We start from the raw sequence: 19,604 nt of genomic DNA, 5'->3' as shown, positions 1-19,604 counted from the left end.
AGGTGAGAAATTACAGATAGGTTTTTGAAATGCAACCTAAAGTTGGTTGTGAGTTAGATGAGGGACACAAGAAAGAAAAGAAGCAAGGAAGACTAATAGATATCTGGCCAGAGCAACTGGATGATGATGACTTGGACTGAGATGCGGAGGTGCTCTGAAAGAGCTGGCAGAGTGGAAATCTATAGTTTGGTTTTGGCCATGTTTATGCTTGAAATGCTTATCACACACCCTCATGAAGATACTGAACAGACAACTGGCAACTAGATCTGGAACTCTCAGGAGCTCTGGGCTGAAGACAAACATTTTGGAACCATCAGTCTACAAATGACTGAAGCAAAGATGTGGGAGCAGAGTAACCCTGGGGACTCCAGCATTTTTTGACAGCAAAACTGAGGAAGGGGAAGAATTAGCAAATGAAAGAAGGACCGACCTGTGTGACACAGGAAAAAAGATCAGGTCCATGTGGGAAAAAAACAGCTGATAGGGGAAGTCAACAAACAAAATCTGACTTGCTAGAGCAAGCTGGAACTAACAGGAAACAAACTGACCTGCTACAGACCCCACAGCATCAGATACTTCTGAAATAAAGGTAAGGGTAGGACTACAAACAGAAGAAAGGTTGAAACTGTGCCAAAGATCTTGAACCCTCTCGATTTCTCCACAAATAGTTTTGGAGAGAATATGGAGACACAAGACTCAAGAACTCCAGGAGCACAGAGGACAGAGGTGTCACATCTCCTCAATGAACAGTGATATTTCCATCCATATTTTCCTATTAACTGTCAGGGTCCTAGGGCTCAGATATGTACCACCAAGAATTTTTCTTAGGGAAAACAGATCAGCCAAAGGGAAAAGGCCCCTAGATGCTGACATTTCGGAGTCCTGCCACAGACAATGTGGCTGGCTCTGTTGCCCTACACAGCACTCTACTACTCAACAAATTCTGTTTGTGCACATGGAGTTCCCAAGTAGTTTTCCACAGTGTCTCTCTCTTACGTATCAACAGTCAAGGATCAGCAGGTATCTGAACACAACACAGTTCAAAAAATGAAATAAGCAGCGAAAAAGAACACAAGGGATCAAGAAAAACAATCTTAAAATTATTATATCCCCAATAATCCACAACAGAAGACATATTATATCACTAAATGTTGTAATGTCACAACAGAACTTCCAGAATGAAAAAAACAAGGAATTAGGAATTAAAATATCGGTTGAATGAAAGAATTATCAGGACTCAAATTTTACAAACTAAATTACATTGGAGAAATGCCTTCAAAATTTTGATGGAAAAAATTTCAACCTAGATTTCTATTCCAACACAAAAGATAATCAGATGTGCTGGCAGATCAAACTTCAACAGATATGCAGACTTTTGGTGTTGGCGTCATGGTGCAAGTGCTTATTGAGCGCTGTATGTGACACCAGCATCCCATATGGGTATCGGTTCATGTTCTGACTACTCTACTTTCAAACCAGCTCCTGCTAATATGCATGGGAAAGCAGAAGATGGCCCAAGTGCTTCGGCCCCTACCACCCATATCAGAGACATGGATGAAGCTCCCAGCTTCAGTGTGGCCCAGCCCTGGCCATTGGGGTCATTTGGGGTGCAGCAAATGGAAGATCTCTCTAACTCTGCCTTTCAAATAAAATAAATCCTTAAAAAAAAAAAAAAAAAAGCCTGCAGCGTTTCCAGAAAAATGAGGAACTAAATTAAGAAAGATACAAGAACAAGAAAACAGGTGATTCAAATGGGACCATCAAAGGGAATTATTGGGGCTGTCACTGTGGTGTAGCAGGTAAAGCTGACGTCTGCAGTGCCAGCATCCCATATGGGCACTGGTTCAAGTCCTGGCTGCTCCACTTCCAATCCAGCTCTTTGCTATGGCCTGGGAAAGCAATAGAAGATGGCTCAAGTCCTTGGGCCCCTGCACCTACATGGGAGACCCAAAAGAAGCTCCTGGCTTCGAATACAGTCGTTGCGGCCAACTGGGGAGTGAACCAGTGAATGGAAAACCTCTCTCTTTCTGCTTCTCCTTCTCTCTGTGTGTAACTCTTTCAAATAAATAAATGAATCTTAAAAAAAAAAAAAGGAATTACTGAGGATGAATTAAAAGAAGTCACAAATGACATCTGTCTAGCAAGCTTTAACAGTGATCACGCTACACAGAAGTCTCCAAGAAAATTTTCAGGATGGGATTATATAATAAAAGACTAAACAAACAGAAAGAAGTACTCATTAACTAGGAAAAACAAAAGCTGTGCCAAAAAGGAAATCACAGCACAGCAACTCGCAGTCTGTGAAAAATATAGTGTGCTAAATAATGCATACTGAACTCCGATTTAAACAAAAATTATAACTGTATTAGAAGGAAGGGCAATGGGGAAAGTGTTGGGACATGTATGGGTACGAAATGTGAGGAAAAAAATCTCTATTTTTCATAGAAATAACAATAGCAAATCCAAAGCATACCATTCATGTCACAGGCATTGCTGGAAGCACATCTTATCTCTTAATCATTCTCACTAAAATCCTTGCTATTATTATCACCAAATAACTTGACAAAGTTCACAATTAATTCATAACCCAAGAATCAAACCCAAGCAATATTGTTCCAAATTCCATGTTCTTATCTACTACAACAGCAGTTCTCAGGTCTTCTTTTTTTTTTTTTTTGACAGGCAGAGTTAGACAGTGTGAGAGAGAGACAGAAAGGTCTTCCTTCTGTTGGTTCACCCCCCAAACGGCCGCTATGGCCGGCGCGCAGCGCCAATCCGAAGCCAGGAGCCAGGTGCTTCCTTCTGGTCTCCTATGCGAGTGCAGGGGTCCAAGGACTTGGGCCATCCTCCACTGCCTTCCTGGGCCACAGCAGAGAGCTGGACTGGGAGAGGAGCAACCTGAACAGAATCCGGTGCCCCAACCCAGACTAGAACCTGGGGTGCCAGTGCCGCACGCAGAGGATTAGCCAAGTGAGCTGCGGTGCCGGTTTTTTGTTTTTTTGGAAAAGTAGAAAGAAACAGAGATCTTCCCTAAATGCCAGCAATACCTGGGGCTAAGCCAAGCCCATGCCAGGAGCCAAGAACCCAATCCAAGTCTCCCACATAGGTGGCAGGGATCCAACTAAAGCCATCACCTGCTCCATGCCAGGTTGCACATCAGTAAGAAGTTGAAATCAAGAGAGAAATCCAGACCTCAATACAGCCACTCACACTCACATAGGGAATGTAGGTATTTCAAGTAGCCTCTTAACAGCTTGGTCCTTTTCCATTTTTTTAAAAAATATTTATTGTTTGAGAGGCAGAGTTAGAGAGAGAGACAGACAGAGACAGAGACAGAGACAGAGAAAGGTCTTCCATCCACTGGTTCACTCCCCAAAAGGCCAGAAGGGCTGGAGCTGGGCTGATCCAAAGCCAGGAAACTCCCATGCGGGTGCAGGGGCCCAAACATTTGGGCAATCTTTCAATGCTTTCCCAAGACATAAGCAGAGAGCTGTATTGGAAGAGGAGCAGCCAGGACACGAACCCATATGGGATGCCAGTGCCACAGGAGGAAGCTTAGCCTACTAGGCCACAGCACCAGCACCGCCCCTTTTCTATTCTTAAAAATTGTGGACTCTGGACTCTTTGCTTATATTGGTTATATAGATCAAAAGTTCCTTAATAGCCTTTTCAGAATAGTGGAAATCTATTAATACACATAGCTCAATGGCATCATTGCACAGCTAGTTAAGCTGCCAGCTGGGACACCTCATCCCTTACGGTGCCATTTGAGTCCAGTTACTCTGCTTCCAATCCAGCTCCTTGCTGACATGCCTCAGAAGTAGCAGATGATGGCCAAGTTCCTGCCTTCCACCTGGGAGACTTGAAAGGAGTTCCTGGCCTGGCCTAGCTCCGGCTGTTGCAGGCATTTGAGGAATGAACAAGCAGATGGAAGACATATGTCACTCTGCCTTTCAAATAAATAAATCTTAAAAATTTTTTTCTTGGGAGCTAGCATTGTGGTGGAACATGTAAAGCTGCCACCTATGATCCCATATGGGTGCCAGTTTGAGTCCCAGATGTTCGACTTCTGATCCAGCTCCCTGCTAATGTGCCTGGGAAGGCAACAAATAATGGCCCAAATTCATTGGGTCCCTGCACTCACATAGGAGACCCAGAAGAAGATCCTGGCTCCTGACTTTGGTCTGGCCCAGCCCTAGCAGTTGCAGTCATTGGAGAGTAAACAAGCAGAATGAAGCTCTCTGTCTCTCAAATAAATAAATCTCAGAAATAAAGTAAGATTTTCTTAAAGGTTGGTTGCAAATGCCAAGTATGAATCCATGTCAATGAACTTTCATACTTGTACCTATGCATGATTTTGTAACAGTATGTGCTACTCATTTGGAAAATATTAGTTCAATGAGTTATGAGGATCTTCCAAATGTTAACACATTTTATTCAGCAGTTTCAACACATCACATTCATGAATACACTTATCAATCAATCATCAAGTCTAACTATGGGGCAGTTGTCAAGCTTATGTTTCCAAAACTCTGATTTTCTCTTAAAAAATAGTGTTTTCACTAGTAAATATTTTAATTTTTGTGGCCAGATTCATGGTTCATTTTTTATAAAAAACCACACTTCCAAGTCTAATTGTGGATCAATTGTCCTTTCAAGTAAAAATTATGTTCCAGGAAGAGTGCTTTGTTTGGCCCATAGCTCAATCACACAAATGATTTTCCTCGAAACACCCATCATAGATCTGTAGGCACCTATGGAGTGACTGATGCATACTTCACATTTCATCCCATGTGATACTTAAGGGATGAAATTTAATAAAACTAGTAATCTGGGGCTGGTGCCGTGGCTCACTTGGTTAATCCTCTGCCTGCGGCACCAGCATCCCATATGAGCGCCGGGTTCTAATCCCAGTTGCTTCTCTTCTAGTCCAGCTCTCTGCTGTGGCCTGGGAAGGCAGTGGAGGATGGCCCAAGTGCTTGGGCCCTGCACCCGCATGCGAGACCAGGAGGAAGCACCTGGCTCCTGGTTTCGGATTGGTGCAGCGCCGGCCAAAGTGGCCATTTGGGGGGGGGGAGGGGGTGTGAACCAATGAAAGGAAGACCTTTGTCTAACTCTGCCTGTCAAATAAAAAATAAAAAAAAAAAAAAACCTAGTAACCTTTAATATTTCATCAAAGACATATACTGAAATTGGCATTTCTGCTTCCTGTGAATGCCTAGCAGTGACAAATTCAATGACAGCTTGGGGCCCATGCCTTGATTAATGCTGAGGCATCATCACTGGTTTTGCACACATCAATAAAAAAAGCCCCAAATCATTTTAGTACCATTACAAATATAGTTTAGACTTCAATGATGTCCTGATAAGGGACTCAGCGACCTCATGGGTTTTTTTGTGCATGGCAAACTTTGAGAATAGCTGTTTCAAAGTGGTTCTCACTTGAAACACACAAAAATGAAGTAGCAATAAAAGTAAATTATTTTAAAATAGGAAGGCCAATACCAAGAGTCAAAAGGGACTATCTTTCAAGACAGAAGCTGGGGGCATGTGTCTTTCACATAATAAACCTTATATTACTATTTAATGTTTTCAACATGAGCATTATTTTGATAAAAAACCTGGAGGAAATAAAAAAAGCAGTTTGCTTCTTCCACAATAGTGTCCCAAATGAATTTTGTCCTGTGAGACCCTTGTCTCAACACACCAATAATAATAGCTATGAAAAAAATCAGAAACTATTTTTAAAAGAAAAAGATTGAACACTGCTTTACCTCATTATAGAAAACAGACATTAACAAAGGAAAAAACTTACAAAATAAACTACAAAGTTCCTGCAAAACCCATTTCTATCCTGGGTGTGAGAACTTAGAATGCTCAACATCATCATTTATGCAAAACGCATATTCTCTGTAAGACACAGAGAAACCGTTCTCTCCTCAGATCTAAAACAGGTTCAGAAGAGCCTTGCATAAAAGCTTCATCACAGAGCAAAACATCTCTTCTCTCTCTAGAAAAACTCTTAACAGAAATCAGAAGAAAATCCAACCTGAAAAGGGGAATCTTGTGCCAAAGGAGATTTCGCAGCATTCTTTAAACTCCGCTGCTGAGCAATGAAACGGATTAGATGGTTTGTTTCGGGAGAGCCTCGGGCACCAACTGCAGAACGCCGTCTGGATTTCTTCAGGCAGGATGCTGACTTTCCTGTGAGGAAACTCTCTCGTCAATCAGAACAAAACAAGGCAATCACTAGTAATCATGTCCAATGCCCAGGATGGGCCAGCCTGACAGGGAAAAGATGGTAACCACCTGGTACACAAGGCTACATGGAGAACTATCGGCAAGGTAGTTCACACACGATCTACTGGACAGAAGTCTTTACGTTTTCCACTGATTTAGTCCACACTCAGAACACTAACACATACACAGCATTTACGCGATGGCTGCCACAAGAATACATGCATGTATCTTAACAAACAGCTATCATTTGTGTTCTCTCTGCACATGGAGGTGTCTAATGGTTAGCTACTGACGAAAAACTTCTAATTTTGAATGAGTTTTATTCCGAAGGCCTGAAAGACGTTCATCTAGGCAAATGTATCTCCTATTCTTAATTCTTCAAGACAACCTTGCTTCTCTCAGATACCTTTCTGCCCTTTAGTTCACTACCTTGAATTTTTGCCTTATGTCTAAACACAAAAAATGAATCCAGGGCTGGCGCTGTGGCATAGCAGGTAAAGCCGCCTCCTGTGGTGCCGGCATCCCATATGGGTGCTAGGTCAGGTCCCAGCTGCTCCACTTCCGATCCAGCTATGGCCTGGGAAGGCAGTAGAAGATGGCCCAAGTCCTTGGGCTCCTGCACCTGCGTGGGACACCTGGAGGATGCTCCTGGCTTCGGATCCGCTCAACTCTGGTCATTAAGGCCATCTGGGGAATAAACCAGCGGACAGAAGACCTCTCTCTGTCTCTGCCTCTTTCTCTCTATAACTCTGCCTTTCAAATAAACAAATAAATTTTTTAAAAAAATGGATCCAGCTTTTGAAAGGTCTGAGAGTGAACTCTTGAGAAAACACAGAAGAGTGTGCCACTCCAGCCTCGTCTCAGTCATGTATCACCTACCTGTTCTGGTGCCCTTAGACTCTCACGGCCCCAGCTTTCTCCCATTTTTAAATGCTGTTCTCTAATCCAATTCCTTTGCCCTATTTCTTTCTTCTTCATCTTCATCAGACTTCACAGGTGGATTTCATTTCTAAGGCTTGAAACAGGCTGGCCCCTAAGGTGGTACTCTGATTGTGGTTTGTGAAGGGGGGCACACTCCAATCTTTCAATGTTATAGAATCTTAAAGGCTCTTCAAGGTCCTCTTACTTGCTACACATAAACAAAACGTATTATGACACACATTATGCACCCTCTTGAGTTCCAAGTGTTAGATGAAAAAGTGGTTCCCACACACATCCTTTTCCAGAATGGGCATGGAACACAAACTCTAACCTGGGACATGATCACCCTGGGTATCCTGGAACTCTGTTATCCTTGCTAGGTGAGATGAGCTATGCATATGCACAGAGGCTCCCTGAACAAGCAAGTGTGCACAATTTACACACCTAAAACAGACAGTGTAGACAAATAAAACTGACCTAAAGTTATCTTAAAACCTGAAAAGCCTGGCAACGGAGTACGGTTTCTTACCTGAAGAGTTCCTCACAAAGCTGTCAGGTGTAATTCCCAGTTGCTCTACAGTTACGGTGGAAAAATCCAAAGGTGTCTTAGAAGCATCAGGAGTGCAAAAATGAGGACTCACTTCTGCCACATGCTTCTGGGGCGTCCCAAACTTTCCAGTTTCCCACATGAAAGCGGCATTTTCTGAAACGAACACCACGTTGCAGGAGCAAAGCATCTTTAGGAACAGACATATCTGAACTTTTACCTTTCACAAAGAAGCAACAGATCTCCACCTACCAGCATTAGCAGGAGCAGGCTCCTTGGCTTCAAGGTGCTCCTTGGCTTTCGAATCAGTTTCCATCTAATGGAAAAAAAAAAAAAAAAAAAAACCCTCCATTACTAAATTAAATGTGCGTCAATCAAGAATTTAATCAAGACTGAACTTTAATACGATCTACACCGGCTTAAAAATACATTATCAAGAGAGTACTTCGGGGGCTCCAATTAAAAAGTGTTAAGAAACCGCTGTTCAGGACGTACAAAGCAGGCCAGTGTTCCACAGGCCGTGACATTTCCACCTCAGGGAACACCCGAATCACCTGGCACCCCACTAGGGAGGCAGTCATGAACGCGTCCAGAAATTCTAATCCAGCACGTCCGGACCGGAGCCCCCTCCCCAGAACCTGCATTTTAAAGAGCACCGCCGGCGACCCACAGCAGGCCGGAGGAGAACCAGTACCTCCAGGGGCAGAGGTCCAGCACGCTTGGGAGAACCAGCTCCGCGGAGCCGCCAGGGAAACCGGAACCGGGACACCTCCGGCCTCTCTCGCCCACCACCTCAGCGTCCTCGCTAGCAGAGTGTCGCGGTGGCCGTGACTTCCCGACCCCGGCGCCTCGACCCGGAAGTGTCCGCCCGAGAGAGCACTGGCCCGCAGCCCAGGAGCTACTCTGGCCCCCGCGCGTCCCCGGCCCCGAATCCAGCGGCGACCGCTGCGCCCCTCAGCCGGCCGCGCCACCCTTCAGCCCGCGGCCAGATTCAAATCGCCGGGCCCGCCCCCTCCGGCCGGCGTTCTCGAGAATCTCTACGCCGCTCTCCCTCCCGCACGTGTCCGCGTGCTCCCCGATTCGCCAGCCTCTCTCGCTGTCCCCACGAAGCGGCTAGCCGGGCTCGGAGAGAAATCACTTAGAGCCTCGGGCGACGCACTCTTGGACACCTTCAGTCAACCTGTGTCCACGGGGACTACTTTCTGTGAGACCCCTGCGGAGGGACCTTTCGGTTAAGCTGTAACTCCGCCTCCCACCTTGCTATTGGATACTGCAAACTTTAAAAAGAATCATTTGACCAATCCCCACAGGACGACGGGCCGGTTCTTACCCAATTAGCCAATCCCGATAACAGCCGTTTCCTCGCTAGCTTGAAATGTGGGAGGGGTAATGGAAGGGGGCGGTGCTGACTGATGTTTGGGTCCCTTCTAGAGCGCCACTCTTTTTCCTCAAACCCCGCCTTCTTATGCAGATAAGCGCTACCTAGATGTGGGTGTGCGCCTGCTCAGTAATGCTCAGAGCCGCCGCTCGACTCTAGCTTCGTCTCTGATTGGCTGAGTCCCCTTCCCGTCTACTCGCCTTCAGCTTCTCTTCCCTCCCTCCGTCCGAGTTGGGTTGGTCAGAACCCACCCATCGAGGGCCGCTCATTGGTTGAGTTCTGGCCGGAGACGGCGTTTGATTGGTGAAGCTCACGGTCCGTCTCGGCGCTGTGGGGGAAGGGCCCCAGGCAGGCTGAGGCGCCTAGGGGCGGGGTGGGAAGGAGGACCGGCCAACCCCGGGGTGTGGGACCCGGAGTGCTTGTGTGTGTGTGTGTGAGTGTGTGTGTGTGGTGTGTCCGCAAGAGAAGGAAGGTGGCGAAGGGAGGAGAACCCGAGTGGGTGGAGGGAGGGGAAGGGCGGGAGGAGAGGAAGGTGGGAGGAGGACAAGGTGGGAGGGTGGCGGCTCACTCAGGACCCGGCGGGGGCAGCGCGATGAGGCGGGTGACCCTGTTCCTGAACGGCAGCCCCAAGAATGGAAAGGTAAGCGGGTCTGGAGGAGGCGCGGCGGGCCGCTGTGGGGGCGAGGGCGGCCGAGCCCTGGCCGGGGGCAGGGCACGGGGCTGAAGTTGGGCAGAGGGGCTGGGCGGTGGGAGGTGGGCGTGCGCCGGGCCGGGGGGCGCCGAGGAGGGCAGCGCCGGGTCCCCACGGCCTCCTGCGAGTGCCCGGGCTCCTCTGCCCGAGCCTGCCCTGCAGCTCCGCGGCTGCCCCGGGCACCGGCGCAGGGTCCGGGAGGGTCGGGAGGGCGGGCGAGGGCCGCTGTCTCCGGAGCGCTCGGGCTGAGGGTCCTGTGCCCACCCCAAGACCCCCGGCCCCTTCCCCTGGCCGCAGACGGCGCTTGTGGCCCCCTTGGTGCTGAGTAATGGTTTGGGGAAAGTGGTCCTGGTAACTAAGCCGTGCACGGCTGAGCAGGTAAAAGCAGCAAACTACCAGTGGCTAAGTCACATAGTCGTCCATCTCAGGTCGGATGGAGACTCTTTCCACTGAGACGGTTTCTTGATGATTTTCCTCCCTCTCTTATAGGTGCCCCAATCCCCCCAGGCCCCGCCGCTGCCAAACTTCTGTGCTCCTTTTATTATTTCGCCTTATTTTGGTTCCTTAGAGGACTGTGACAACAGAGCGACATGGATTGACTTGACCGTAGCCTTTGCTGTGTTAGGCCTTTATTGAGGGTGTGGTGCTGCATGTTGTTCCAGCGCCGGAGCAAGCCAGAAGGAATCCTGTGCCTTCTCAGCCTCTTGCCCCACCCATGAAAGTTGTTCGGCTTCTTTGGAAAATTTTCACTGTGAAAGGCAGACATTTATTGTGTGGTTAAATGGTACTCCGAAGTGCCTAAGCCTTTAGAGCCTAGATTGGCCTCATTGTAATATCTGCCACGGTGTTCTGCTTGCTGCACGTTCTGGAAAAGTTGTGAGTTTTTTTTTTTAAATACCAGAATTATCCGAGGGCATAAAAATGGTTTTCCAGCTACTCTGCAGTTTTGAGTAAACACGCTCTGAAAATTTGAACCGCAGTGTTGATTGTTGGCTATAATTTTGTGTTCTGGTCTGAGATTTAATACACAAAAGCAGAATTTGCATAATTTAAAGTTGTTGCATTTTCATGAGTACTACCTTAAACATGTGCTTCACAAAGTTTATATTATTTCTGACCATTATTAATTTTTAATCCTTTTGAATTATCTAATCTTCATAATCTAAAAGTTATGTTGTTACTGGAAGAAAGAGTTAGTATGTCCAAAGTTACAGCCGTAAAATGTTCTCCAAAACCTCTGATTGACCTTTTTATCTAACATCTTTGCTGGGTTATTATGTGAAAGACAAAGTCTTTGGAACTAGTTGTAAATATTTAACTGTGTTCCAAAACCCTGAATCCACTGAATTTTGTCGTTAGGAACTGGCTGAGTTGGTCTTTCCATATTATTGTGAATATGATATTTTTAAAAAATCTGCCTTAAATCTGTCTGTTAACATCCTAGTTTTAACTAGGATAGATTTTTGTTTTTAAATTCTATTTTAAAAATATTTTGCTAGAGAGTCTCAGAAAATTGGGAAAAGATTTTAAATAATTAAAAATAGACGTTTTGTTGCAAAGATCATAAAAGTCCAACTGTAGAATAGTAGTGTGCTTTAATATTTAAAAGAAACAATGCCATAGCCCTTACTACTTGATTCAGGAACATATTCTAAATCAGAGTTGTGTTTTCTCTCAGTTGATTAAGAAGTAGTATTACATTTACTCTTATTTGCCAAAATTAGAGTACAAGTAATACATATCAGCTCGCATTTTTATTTATAAAAAATAGCCATATTTAGTCATGGACAAGAATGTTCACGTTTAGAACATACTGAAACAGAGGGCTACATCAAAATAGTTTGATTTCCCATCCACTAGTTGGAATATGTGGGCTACTTACGTTGTCTCCTTATTTACCCTAGTTTCTGTTTTTGCTTCCTGGTCAAATAAATTTTCCTCTCATAGTTTGCTTAATAGTTGCCACACTCTGGGAGCAGGGAACCAGAGTTCTTTATATCATATGCTCACGATACATTTTCTGTATATGAATAAAGTGTACCTGCTGAATGTTTTTTATGTTGAAGAGAGGGCCATGAATTCTCTAAAACACTAGTTTTCCAAGAGACAGCATACCACAGAAGGAGTGCAAGATGATCCATTAGCATTGAGAAAGAAACATTATTCCTTTATTCATATTTTTTACTTGAAAATGTAAAATATGAAAACTTAGTTTTTCTAATCTGGAGAGACACAGAAGGCTTCAGCCACTAAACATGTCTGCCACTGTTTGTGAGAGAAGGGAGGGCCTTCACTTGTGAAAAGGTTCATAGTGAGTGGCCTCTTCACTGATTGGTTCATTTTGACATATTGTATTTAGAAGCTTATCATTAAGATTCCTGTCATCCAGCTTTAACTAACAACCCTCACAAAAGTTCAGAGTGGCTTTAAAAGAGTCCTTCAAAGAGAGTGCTGATTGAAGACAACAGTAATTCTCCCATCAAAAGTAAACAACAGCAAAATGGCAGAGCTACAGCTTCTACTAGGATGAACTATGAGATTAAAAAAACTTGGATCTCAGAAGTGTGAAAGTGCCAAGTTGTAAAGAAGACTATTTGAAGTTATATTTAATAATTTCTGTTAACCATCAACTTTTCCTTAAGTGTACAATGTTCTTTGAAGCACTATCCAGTGATAGGATGAAGTTGTCCTAATTAGCAAGACATTTCAAAATATGTTACAACTGATAAAGAAGAATGACTTCAAATTTCTTTTTCTTGTTTTAACTTTTAATGTTTAAAGTCAAGCTTATAGGAGTATTTCACAGAATCTCACCAAATTTAATGATAAATATTTAGGGGATTCTCACTGGCCCATTCATAGTCCAAGTCTGTAAAAGCCCTCAAAATTAGCTGTGAAAACTTGGTTCTTTCCAACAGTGGCATATAGTTTATAAATAAATATAGAAGTATTTGAACACATGCCTAAAAGTGTTTTACAGATGGGATGGGTAGTCAAAAACATTTGAAGACTATAGTTGTACATTGAAATATTTTAATTTAAATTGTGTGTGTGTATTTTAATTATTCCGAAGGAGTCAGTTGTATGTATACTTTTCATCCCTTCTGTATATGGTTCACAATTCCCATTGTTCTTTTTTAAATATTCCCTGTAAGGGTTGGAATTAAGGAAACCTAAATAAAGACTAGGACATCTGAATGTTAGCGCAACTTCTGAGCTACCTGATGTCAGTGTAAACTTTCTGTACATCTTGCACACAAATTGCTTTTTTAAACTTCAGAGTACTCAAAAAGGAGCTGTACAAGTCATAGGTCTTTATGTCTTGCTCATTTATTCAACTAATATTTATCAAGCACCTTCTGAGTGTCAGGCACTATGCCAAGCGTTTCAGACAAAGGAGGATGGGAAACATACTTGTTCTGTACTAATGATTGTCTTCTTGATCCATGAAAAAACTTTTTTTCTAGCTTTGATGATTAGGTCAGAAATTGGTTGTGGGTATGAGGTATCCAGATTTGAAGCCATTGCAATAAAGCAGTGGAGATTAAAACTTTACTGTTATATATAAGTAATATAGGTTGATTGTATCAAATTTGGAAAACAATAAATTGAAAATAGTAAATCAACCAGAATTTCATTATTCAGAGATGGCCATTTGGAATAGGTTTTCAACTTTATATTAGTGAGACTCAGATATAACCAACTCTCACAAAACTGATGTGGTCCACTTCAGGTTTTGAAAGCAATGTAATTGTCATTCAAAATTCAAGAAATAGTTGTTGAGGCCCTACTAGAAGCTAGATATTGTAACACAGAACCAAGTGTATCCTCCCATTGAAACTGGTAGCAGTTACTGTCTTGATTCAAATTTTACGGTAGTGGTAGGGGATGTACTTGAGCCTCATTAATCAACTTTACCAAGGGATAGTTGGTTATCTGTATTCCCAGAATTAATAGCTTTTTACAAGTTAGAACTTTTTTCATTGAACTTTTGGAGTTCAGGTAGGAAATCAGAAAATAACTGGTGAAATGATAATTGTGGTTGATATGTGTTAGGACTGATTTAAGTGACAATAAAAGGAACTCAGTTTATCTTGGCTATGCTCCTTTGAAGCAACCTACAAGGACACACCTATCATACTTTGATTGCTTTGAAAATAGTCCTTGCCAAAAAGTATCTGTAGAGTTATCCTATCATTTGGTAAAACCGGACTTCATTGGGGAAGAAATGGAAGATGGCAACAACCTAATCTATATAAAACACTTGATGGTTTGAATTGGACTCTTATCACTTTGTTACTGTGTTATTTCATGTGAAAGCATAAAATAATTAAAATTTGTCTGTTCTTTGTATTTTGCTCTTAAGAACAGTGTTGTCCAATAGAACTTCTGTGATGATGGAAATATTTCACATCTGTACTGCTTAATACGGTAACCATTAGCCAATGTGGGATTGAACATTTGAAATATGGCCAATATAACTAATAAGTGCATTTTAACTTTTAATAAAATTTAAGCAGGCTCATGTAGCTAATGACATTCACGTTGGACAGTACAGTTTTAGAACATTGTCATGGCCAGTATTTTCATTTGAAAACCAACCCATAGGAAAAACAAAGTAAATCTTATGGAAGTAGACAACAGTTTAATTTGATATACTTTAAAAAAAAAGCCATAAAATCTTAAGCCATAATGTTTAAATATGGGAGGATATGTACATTAGCCTTGCATCAATTACATGGTAAGACCAGTAGATTTGAAAGAAATGCCGAGGGAGAAAGTTGTTAGGGCAAGGAGGGGATTATGTCAGGCGAAAGAAAACCAGTTAGAGGTAAACCGGAAACAGAGGTAAGAAAAAGGAGAACGATTTAGAAAGTTTTCAGTGTAATAGCAACTATAACAAGAACATTGACATTGGATAGGAAGAACTTCTTACTTCCCTTCCTAGCACTTTTCCGCCTAGAAGTTTTGCATCTGCTGTGGGAATGTCTTCCTCCTTTGCGTTTGTGCAGCTTCTCTCTGTTTACTCTTCATGGCTTTTTCCGTAGCACAACCAAATTGGCTGTAATAACACCTTGTTGTATTCTCCGTACTCCCAGGAATGTATATTCACAGTAACGGAGTTCCAGGCTCTTTCACATACGTGAAAAATGATGGGAGACACATGGGACCTATTTTATTCAGGTTTCATTTATTTCTGGCATACCTGCTGTGTGCAAGACACTATGCCAAGTGCTTTGCATTTTTTTCATGGTAAAATAATGTAATAAAATTTACCATTTTAACTGTATAATTTATTTTTTTATTTTTTAAAAGATTTATTTATTTGAAAGAATTACAGAGAGAGGTAGAGACAGAAAGGTCTTCCATCCGCTGCTTCACTCCCCAAATGGCCACAATGGCAAGAGCTGGGCTGACATAAAGCCAGGGGCCAGCAGCTGCTTCTGGGTCTCCCACATGGGTGCAGGGCACCAAGGACTTGGGCCATCATCCACTCTTTTCCCAGGTGCATTAGCAGGGAGCTGGATCGGAAGTGGAGCAGCTGGGACTGGAACCGGCACCCATATGGAATACTGGCTCTCCACTGCACCACAGTGCCAGCCTCACATATAATTTATTGATATTAAGTACATTCACAATTTGTGTAACCATCACCACTGTTTACTTCCAGAATTTGCACCATCCCAAGCAGGAACTACTCATCAAGCAGTAATTATCCATTCCTATCTTCACCCTGATACTCTCCTTTCTGTCCTTATGTATTTATTTTAGATACCTTCATGTAAGTGGAATTGTTTGTGTCTGGTTTGTTTCACTTAACATGTTTTCGGTATGCATCCATGTTGTGGCATAGGTCAGAATTTCTTTTGTATTTATTTTTATTTTATTTATTTGAAAGGCAGAGACATACATAGATTTCTGAACCACTGGTTCACTCCACAAATGTCTGCAATAGCTCAGCCTGGGCCAGGTTGAAGCCGGGAGCTAGGAACTCAGTCTAGGTCTCCCACATGAATAGCAAGAACCCAACAAGTTGAACCATCACCTGCTGCCTCCCAGGGTGCACATTGGCAGGAAACTGGAATTGAGAACAGAGCTGAGACCTAAATCCAGACACTCTGATAAGGGATGCAGGTATCCCAAGTCATGTCTTAACTGCTAGGCAAAATCCTTGTCCTTCATTTTCTTTATTGGCAAGTAATATCTGATTGTGTATATAGATCACATTTTATCTGTTTTTCTGTTTATGAACACTTCTGTTGTGCTTTATTTTTTATAGTTTACCCAGCTCTCTTTAAATTATATTTGCCTTCAACTCTCCTTCAAGATGCCCCAACTTGCAAAGAGTGTGGAAACAATCCCGTTAGGGTGCTTGGGGTGGGGCCTTTGGAAGGTGATTGGATTGGATCGGATCGGATCATTAAGTTGGAGTCCCATGATCAAAACCTGGTGGCTTTATAAATAGAGACCACATAAACAGAGTGGTACACACTCCTGTCTATTGCCACGTGGCACTCTGTGCCACCTTGCAACTCTGCCACCTGGAAAGCCATCACAAGATGGGGCATCTAGAACCGTGAGTTAAAATAAAGCTTTTTTCCATTTAAAGTTGATCTGCCTCAAGTATTTCATCATAGTTGTGACAAACACATCCTGTCACTGATGGACAGAGGACTAGCTGTCCTCACTCATATGGCATCTGTACATAATGTTCTTGGGAAGTCAGCTCTTCATGTGTGGTGTGCAGCTCCTTACCTACGTTTTGTTCATAACTTTCAGAGGTCCTACCTGATTGTGGGACAAGAGTATACCTCAACCACTGGGAATGCATGGTTAACAATGTCTCAAGTACAAAATTCATTTACATACAGATGTTCACCTCTTGCTTAAGCAGTTGCGTATACCTTTTACATAATCTAGATTGTATCTGACTCAAGCAGGCCAGATCAATTCATTGTCACCCAGTTGTTTGCTGTATTCAGAATGTTAGATGCTAAATTCTGGCTTTTAGAAAACAATATAAGTAGTTACTGAAGAATTAAGTAAATGAAGTGGAAAGTTGATATCTTTTTATGATAGTTGGTGTAGTAAATTATGTAATAACACTAAATCATTCCTATCCCCAAAACAAATGCTTTCTGTAACAAAGGAATGATATAAGCATGACATAATGAGTTTGTATGGCCTTAGTCACAGACACAAAGGTTTCAGGTACTTTCCTAAGCTTTCTTCATGCTTTAACGCATTTCATCCTCTTAATAGCCTTCTGTGGTAGATGCTGCTGTTCTCTTTATTTCTAGTTAAAGCAAGAGAAGCATGAAGAGTTGTTTGTCTCAGGTTGGCAGCTCAAAAATTCAGCTGTCAGAATTTAGATTCTTGGGCAGGTCTGTCTGTCTTCAGAACAGGAATACTATTTAGCCTATCTTAAGATTGTATATTGTTGTTGTCAGATATGATTTCCTATTCTCTAGTTTTGGATTTTTGCAATATTAGTCACTAAGTAAACATGTAAATCCTAGAAGAAAAAGGAACACTGTTAAGACTCTTAAAATCACCCTTTATAGAATAAAGTAATTTTTAGCCCTGTTTATAGTGTGATGGTTTATACATTATACTAATACATTATATAAGTTCAAATTAATCTGATGTGTTTACAGGTGGTTGCTGTATATGGAACTTTGTCTGATTTGCTTTCTGTGGCCAGCAGTAAACTCGGCATAAAAGCCACCAGTGTGTATAATGGGAAAGGTGGACTGATCGATGATATTGCTTTGATCAGGTAACCTTCGCCTTTTTATAAGCTGTCCACAGTATACCCTCAGCTCCTTGGTGTTATATTGTTTCCTTTAAACAGTAGTTTAATCACTATTAAGAAAACTGGATCTTGGCAAGTTATTGCCTAAATTTTATCTGTGGAATCTAAATACTTGTAAGTTAGGGTATATGGATAAAATAGAACACCCTTAGTAATTCCAGTATGCTACTAGTTTTTCTGCTTAGTTCATACATGGCTTAAAAAGAATTTCTTTTTTGTAGCACTAGTAGATAGATCTGAACTTGTAACATTAAAAGTCTTGATCGCTTGTATTTTCAACTGTTTCTTGTTAAATGCATTTCCCTAGGAGCGCTTTGAATTTTATAACCATTGTAGAGACCTAATACAATTGAATTACGAGATACCACCAGTGATTCACCACAGTGGCAGTTTGTTTTTGTTTTTTAAATATCCCAGGTGGATTTCTCTCTTTAACACAACAGTGTAGTTTTCCTCACTTCAGCCTCACAGGGTCAGAGAGTTTTGAAGCAGGAAGTGACTTAAAGAAGACAGTGGGAACACAAATTAAGTGCTAACTGCATCATTTATGTTGTCATTGCTTTGCTGAGTTATTTAATTGGCAAAGCATGGGATTTTTAAATTGATGGTGTGAAGATAATGATGCTCTAAATTACATTTGTGTTCAAAATTTCATCTCCATTTGATTCCAAGTCAGAATGACCTTTCCATATACTGTACTGTGCTTGAAGTTAATCAATTTTACTTCCTGCATTTTACAAACAAGGCCACTGAGCATTTGAGAAGTGACACCCCAGTCATACAGCTTAGTAATTGATTTTTGTTAATAAAAAGAAAAACTTTAGTAGTACTCTAAAACAACTGGCATAGTGAACAAGTAGAAAATATTGTGAGCTGCATTTCAAATCCAAATAAATTAGGAGAATTTCATAGTTCACCAACATCTATCTTCCAGCTTCTTTCAGTTCCTGTGAGTAATTGGTAACATCATTGAATTATCTACATCAACCTAATTTTCTACTAAGAAAGCAGATTTTGCTTTTAAGGAAAACTCAATGTGTTCCTATGATGTCATATAGGAAATAAAAACTCCTACAACATACAAAGTCATAACTGAAAACTTCTGAGCTATAAAATGTCTACCTGCTTGATAGTTTCTGGTTCATAGTAGCTTCCCACTAATGGTGGGACGGATTGGGGTAGGGGAGGAGGATATACTAGTAATCCAGAATTGATAAGTTATGTGCAGTTATTTAGATTTAGTATGCAGTGGGTGTGTAGTGAATGAGCAGATTTGTAACAGAATTACTTCAAATTTTTTTCCCTGCATTTAATATGAAATTTTATTTTTACTTCCAAAGCACACAAAAGCTAATGATTTGGGAGAAAACCACAATAATTTAGTTAGGGAAAAAAAGTTTAAATATAATCTTTAAAGAAAAACAGAAAAGTTGGCTCTGGCTTTAATTATATCCTTTGATTGTAATACTTGCACCACTCAAGTTCTTCAATAAATAAGAAGGACAAATTAGCATAATTTGTATAGTGGGTTTTTTTATGTCAAAATACTTTGATATGCAAGATCTTATTTGAATTTTAATCAGAGTTAAGCAAAGCACTGAAACTTAGCTTCCTTGTAGTACAGATTGATAGCAAAGCCTATCTTCTTTATAATTTTAAGGAATAGTTCCTGAGGTCAGCAAATAACTAATGTGATTTCTAGATTTTGATGGTGGCTTTTTAAATCTTGATTTCCCCAGGGATGATGATGTTTTGTTTGTGTGTGAAGGAGAGCCATTTATTGGTAAGTGACTTCCTGAAAAGCCAATGTTATCTGCCAAAGTAAAAAAGAAGAAATGGCAAAGATTTACATGGACTTATGAAGCTTAACATTTAAAATGCTCTTGTGGCTGTATTCAGATCTTTATACTCTCTGATTCTGCATTGGGTTTGTGTGTTACAGTACATTTTAAGTTTAAAATATCATATTTTACTATGGATACTTCCTCTTGTACATGCTTTTAAGAAGCTC

The 19,604-nt window shown here is 41.7% G+C and overlaps 2 protein-coding genes across 5 annotated transcripts in view; one reads left to right on the top strand and one right to left on the bottom strand.

Annotated features, from left to right (window-relative positions):
* Positions 1–8,925, bottom strand: part of CDCA2 (cell division cycle associated 2) — a 54,098-nt gene extending 45,173 nt beyond the window's left edge. For all 3 annotated transcript variants that reach the window (XM_062213111.1, XM_062213112.1, XM_062213113.1), the window contains exons 1-4: positions 8,403–8,925; positions 7,961–8,024; positions 7,691–7,864; positions 6,050–6,204 (exon numbers count right to left, since the gene is read on the bottom strand). In XM_062213111.1, the coding sequence (XP_062069095.1) occupies positions 6,050–6,204; positions 7,691–7,864; positions 7,961–8,024 (393 nt within the window). In that variant the 5' untranslated portion in view covers positions 8,403–8,925. The remainder of the gene's footprint in view (positions 1–6,049; positions 6,205–7,690; positions 7,865–7,960; positions 8,025–8,402) is intronic.
* Positions 8,926–9,626: 701 nt separating this feature from the next.
* Positions 9,627–19,604, top strand: part of KCTD9 (potassium channel tetramerization domain containing 9) — a 33,455-nt gene continuing 23,477 nt past the window's right edge. The window contains exons 1-3 of one of the 2 annotated variants that reach the window (XM_062213123.1): positions 9,627–9,726; positions 17,436–17,557; positions 19,333–19,376. In XM_062213123.1, coding sequence (XP_062069107.1) covers positions 9,679–9,726; positions 17,436–17,557; positions 19,333–19,376 — 214 coding nt within the window. In that variant the 5' untranslated portion in view covers positions 9,627–9,678. The remainder of the gene's footprint in view (positions 9,727–17,435; positions 17,558–19,332; positions 19,377–19,604) is intronic. The other variant, XM_062213124.1, reaches the window with a different exon arrangement.

Source organism: Lepus europaeus, chromosome 16 (genome assembly GCF_033115175.1).
Source record: "Lepus europaeus isolate LE1 chromosome 16, mLepTim1.pri, whole genome shotgun sequence".
Classification (NCBI taxonomy): domain Eukaryota; kingdom Metazoa; phylum Chordata; class Mammalia; order Lagomorpha; family Leporidae; genus Lepus; species Lepus europaeus.
The sequence above is the reverse complement of the archived record's forward strand: the minus strand, read 5'-3'. Positions and strand labels throughout refer to the sequence as shown.